This window comes from Carassius carassius, chromosome 44 (genome assembly GCF_963082965.1).
Source record: "Carassius carassius chromosome 44, fCarCar2.1, whole genome shotgun sequence".
NCBI classification, from domain to species: Eukaryota; Metazoa; Chordata; class Actinopteri; order Cypriniformes; family Cyprinidae; genus Carassius; species Carassius carassius.
Genome location: NC_081798.1, coordinates 9,812,738 through 9,818,737, shown reverse-complemented (window position 1 = coordinate 9,818,737; position 6,000 = coordinate 9,812,738). Strand labels below are relative to the sequence as shown.

At 36.3% G+C, this 6,000-nt stretch overlaps 1 protein-coding gene across 1 annotated transcript; it reads left to right on the top strand.

The window, feature by feature from the left end:
* Positions 1 to 2,589: 2,589 nt before the first annotated feature.
* tmem51b (transmembrane protein 51b) lies at positions 2,590 to 4,911 on the top strand. Its single transcript, XM_059538484.1, has 2 exons — positions 2,590 to 2,969; positions 3,917 to 4,911. The coding sequence occupies exons 1-2, from the start codon at positions 2,590 to 2,592 to the stop codon at positions 4,338 to 4,340; spliced, it is 804 nt and encodes a 267-aa protein (XP_059394467.1). The 3' UTR covers positions 4,341 to 4,911.
* Positions 4,912 to 6,000: the final 1,089 nt, after the last annotated feature.

The window sequence follows — 6,000 nt, the reverse complement described above, 5'->3', positions numbered from 1 at the left end:
AGTGGCCTTGTCTTACCCACAGTGAGTTAACCCAGTTGTATTGTAGCCAGTTCATTTTAATGAGTAATTGTGTGGCGATTCTGCTTCGCATTCTGTAATTATAAGGTCATGGGGTGCATGTTTAGATGGGGCGTCTAGTAACCTGAGTTCTTTGTCTGTTTACTTCAGGACATGGAGCAAATGTTGCTCTTGTGTATTTGGACAGGCCTTCCTGGTCTTTTGTCATATTTCCCTATTTTATGTTTCTTTTGTTTTGACCAGAATTTAATGTTCTATGCTCTCATGGACTTCTTTGTAGACATGTCACGTATCAAAATCTGCATGCAATTAATATATTCAATTCATTTAACATGAGAATTGTGAAAAAAGTTGTTTTCTTACAGCATCTCTTTCGTGAGGATGAATTGTATTGATTTAAAAAAAAAAATTTTTTAACAAGGCTCCTCCTACTAGTCTTGAGAAACAAATCAGGCTTTTACAATTAGTGTGCATATTTTGTAGTGCTTGTCATGTCTTGTCCTGTGAAAAACCTGTTTTGTTTGCACCCCTTAACATGCAAGACTTTATCAAATTAAACACACTTTCTTTCTACACAGACAATTGTTCTCTTTATTTATCTTTTTCCTATCTCTCCTTTCCTCATTCCTGTCAAAATATGAATAACAGGATTCATTATTTCTTTTTTACTGTAAGCCGCTTGTTGAAAATTGAAATGTGAACATTATAAAACACATCTGACCATTCACTCTACTCCTTAAATAAATGACACCCACGGGCAGGTGAGTCATCCTGAAAGGTCCCAGAAAGCCTTTATTCGTGGTTTCTTTTTTAAGTGCTCTACCTGATCACAAAGTAAAACTTTTGTAAAAAAAAAAAATCACTCAAAACATCACCTTACGATAAACATGCATATTCCATGTTGTAACAGCCAAATATTTTTAGAGAATATCTTGTATAAATATACTAAAAATTGAGCATTTTGCAAGGATGAAACAGGAAATTTGGTTTTGCTAATAGGTGAGTCTGTTTTCCCTGTTTTAATGTGAATTTAAAGTAGCTTTTACCAAAAATGACACCCCTTCTCCCCATTTCCATTCTGAGCATAGTGAAGTGCCCACATTCACAAGTGAACAATGCTGTGTTGTTATGGAAACAGTTAGTGTACGCAGCAGCCTTACCTCTGTACACTGGACCTTTTAACAAAATGTGAAATGTAGCCAGTGTCTTCCTGATGGCTCCTAACCTTTTTTTATACAGTTTATGGTCCTAACCTTTACCTTCAAGGACATTCGTCGGAAGATTTTGTTGATGTTATGGAGTATGAATGAATGAGGGAAAGATTATAGAAGAGTTTGTAAATATTATCTTTAATGCACTTATTTTATCACATTAAAATGGTCCCTGTATTTAATAATGATGCTGTCATCTGAGGCGTTGGAACATAATTTATATTTTTGGCTGAAATTTCATATGTACGTTTCTCTTTTATCACATCCTGACCAAAAAAAAAAAAGCTTTTTAGTGCTTGTGTAACAAAATGAAGATCAATAAATGTTGACCATGTGTGTTATTGATGCCTTATCGGTGTGTTTTATTGTTTTTATGCACTGAATGATGGGAAATGTCTTGTTGCACAAGCTTTGTTGACTCATGACCCTGCTAAATGAGTTGCACTGTAATTTCTGCCAGGTTTTATGGTGGTTTATCACCATTACTTCCATTTATATCATAGTCATCATATGTCATTTTCAATATTGTTTTTATTGTAAAAAACACAAAGAAAAATGATTGCTTTTTATAATTGTAATTGTTTAAAGTGGTCATGAAATGGAGAATCAAGATATTCTTGATATTTACTCATATAACAGGCTAGTCTACAATAAAATACACTAAGTTTAAAAACTCCCCAGTTTCAAAAATTAATTATACTTAACTTTACCCACCTAAAATGCCCATATTTGAAATAAGAATTGTGACATGATGATTTCCCATTCGACATGCCTCTTAACATCATCATTTTTGGTTAAACAAATTTACAAACTTTATAAACTAACCTCAAGAAACAATGTATAATTCTGAGACTGCATTTCATGACCTGATCATCATTGTAATATGTGAGGGCTCATGTACAGATGAAAGGAGACGGGTTTTAGTAGACTAATTAATTTGAGAAGTCCAACATATGTCACCAGAGAGAAATCTGTCTTTTCTTTGGAAGATTGACTTAAGAGTCTGACATCACAAACCGTACTGAATTTTTATTCAGAGTTTTACCAAGTTTTATAATGTCCTTAAATGGTAATCCTTTCCATGACATGCTAAATGCTTCTGTTTGACCTCTATAGTGGCATTGTGCCAAAAGGACTGTTTTTTGCTGTAGAGTCTGTCTCCAATGAGCTGAACACAGAAACCCTTTTCTTCCGGTACTTGGGCCCTCTTCCCAGTAATTTTGCAGGAAGTATTTCCTACTCATTGAGATGTTTTTTTTTTTTTTTTTTGCTTTTGTGTTACAGTGCTACTGTCATCGTCCACATTTGGACCACCCTTCCAGCGTGTTTTTGTGAGTAGTGAAGAGGAGCATTTACAGCTATGTGCTACAGTGGGCAGCCTCTGTGTTCAGGAAACAGGCGTTCACCAACCAGTAGAGATGCCAATAGCTCAGGCTCCCAGTATGCTCTCTGTGCACTGGGGGTGGGCCTGGTGGCACTCGGTGTTGTCATGATCGTGTGGAGCATAGTTCCTTCTGAAACACAGTTGAACAATGCTACAAACATGAACAACGGAAGTGACAACAATGATGCAAAGAAGACATCATCTGTTGCATTTGTGCTGGTTGGATCTGGTGTTGCCATGTTGCTCCTTGCTGTATGTCTCTGTGTGAGAAACAGGAAGCGAAGGAGACAACGGGAAACTTCAGGTGTACGCAGTGCTGATTATGTGGATCGTGTCCATAGAGATCAGGATGAGGAGTGAGTGCTGCTCTATACTCATTAAATGTTCTTTGTTAACTTTAATTTCAAATAAAAGAATCATGCAAAAATGTTATCAGGTTTCATAGAAATATTAAGCAGCAGTCCGATAGGTCTAACTCAATCTGACCTAATGATATCATTATCACATGGCACACCTGATTGGCTCTCTCCTGTGTCAGTGGCCAATGTGCTGGCTGCTCAGCATTCAAATATATGTCTAGGGCTTACTGTAGCAATTGCAGCTTGGTTCAGAAATCCTTCATCTTCCCCAGCTCCACCTGTATAGATCTGCTATGAGGTGATTCATGTACGTAATATGGGGGTTATTTGCAGCAGCAATATTTCTTACATGCTCACAGCAGTATGTTTTGGATGTATTGGCAATAGCAAACCTCAGAACTTCTCAGTAAATTCTAATCAAGGAAAAAAATCATACATTTTCTATTGTCTTCTTTTTAAAGAACTTCAAAAGTTGCGCTTGAACCATTTTGTGCGAAAAATGACAAAAACCTGCTACTGCTTGTGCGCTGCTTGTTACAGTACCGAGTTTATTGGCCAATCGCTGTTATGCATAATTTAACATAAGAAGAGGATTTTAACATTTCATTTGCATAAGTTTTACATGATACACATTATTTATCCAAAGAGGATGGTGGTTTTACTGAGGGGATGCTTTGTCACTTTTTTCAACCGGGGGATGCCATCCCTCCCGCATTCCCCATCAACTCGAGCCCTGTTTTATAATATAATATACACTCATACACAACACAATATTGATAAATTAAGATTTTTAATAAATGTAAAAAAAAAAAAAATATGTCTTAAAAATATATCATGATAATATCGTGCATCCTTAGTTTCAGATCCATCTAGATGAAGCATATTAACCAGATATTATGTTTACCTGCATGTAACTCATGTCATAATTTTTCTGTGTAAATTAGGTCAGCTGGTGAACCAGCGACCAACTATGATGTTCCCACCTATGAGGAGGCGGTCACCAGTGGACAGTACCTTGTTCGGCAGAGCAACTTGCGTCAGAGTTACCAGCTGCCCTCATATGAGGATCTGATTGGTGCCGTTGAAAATGAAAGCCAGCAGCCTAGAGAAGGTAATGGCCAAGAGGCCCCTAGGCCAGCTCCTGGCCCCAGACCTCAGCCTGCAGCACCCGCCCGCAGCAGCAGCAGGGCCAGTCGGATCCTCAGACCTCTCCGAGTGCGCAGGATTAAGTCAGAGAAGCTCCACGTGAAGGATATTCGTTTGAATATCCAAAATCCTGGACAGAGTGGGGTGGTGACCATCGAACCACTGACCCCACCACCGCAGTATGAGGACAAGCCCCCTCAACTACCCACAGAAGGAGTGTAATGATTTCAATCACTGGATTTTGTTGAGTGTTAGTATCTGTGGGTTGTCTGAAAAATGTTGACTAATCTGTGCAAAAGTATAGAGTTTTATTGAGAGCTATAAATGTGTCTCAAAATCTGCCAAATTATGAAATAGGATACGTTCATGTGTTCTGTCAGTTCTTGGACAAAACACTAAAACCTACTTGAATGTTTTTTAACAAACTTTTTTTTATATTTGAAGAATGGATTATAGTAGTGTATCGTATTTTTTATTTAAAATCATTTGAGTAAGGAATGTAAATGCCACAACGTGTCTCTTGAGAGCATCAGCGAGATTTACTTCACAGTTTACATTGTACATTGCAAAAACGAAAACAAATTCTTATTAAAGAATAACATACAGCTCAAGAATGCTATCAAACTGTTGCCAAATGCTAATTACTGTTTTTGTAAAAAAAAGTTTTCAAAAACTTTTTTTTTTTTAAATGTTATTCACATTTTTTTTAATGTTATTCTAAATATGAATGTCTCGTTTTTCATCTCCATTTTTTTATTCTGAATATATAATGCATTTGAACCAGATAGTGTGCAGTTGCCACTCCAATTAATCCAATTAATAATGTAATTAATATTTCAGTGTGTTTGTTCTGTTTGCAATTAACTTTGTATTTCATCGCATTATAAGGGTGCAACAATAAAATGTATTGAAATGGAATTAAAAGTATTCCTAAAACTTGTAGGAAAATTATTTTTAATGATATCTCAGAACAAATTCTGCCTTAATATAAAATTCTTATAAGTGATCTAAAAACATGGGTCTGGATCGCAAACAGAAATGCATCTTGGGGGACTTTGGTTTCTTGGGCAATTCAACACTTAATTTCTGAATGAAAATTTTATGGATGGGCTAACTATTCTACATGCAGTTTGACTGGACAAACAAGTCATCTTGCTGCAGATGGACCATTTTCAATGACAAAAATGTTGTTAATATTCTTGTTAGCCAAGCTGAACATGGTGCTGTTGATGTCCTTTCGTATGTGAGCTAAATAGCCTTGAGTTTAATTGCCTTTTAATTCAGTTTATTTTATTAAGGTGTAAAATCTTGGAGAAGGGATTGGCTTTTTTGTAGATTTACTTTTTACAAAGGAATTGATACAGGTGATAAGTAATATTTTAAAGCAGAAAAGCTCTGTACGTTATTTATTTCTTGCGGGACATAAAAAACTGTTTAAATCTGTGTTTTTGTTCATCTTTATGGTTTCCCCAAGTTGAAAAATAATGTCTGCTGATTTGTAATGCCACCTAGTGGCTCAGAATCGTACAAACAACATTGAGTTACAATCAGTGATGACAAATTTGATCGCACTTTTCCAGCCTAACATTTAACAGCTGTTGTTTGACGTACTGTACTGAATAATCATTTAGGCCTTTCAGTATGATGCTTCTCAATTGCCTTTGTGACTACGAAGTAGCCTACGACATGAAGGTGAGTCAATGATGAAAGTGTAGTGTACTTTTAAAACAACAGAACACAATTAGTCATATTTATCTTTTCCCAGTTGAAAATGTAGCCTATTTTCCCAACCTCTCACCTGTTTTCTCTCTCATTTCAGACGTCAGCTTGTGTGTGGAGAGTGAAACCTTGGGGTCTGTAGGCTTGACAGGTATTTGAAGCC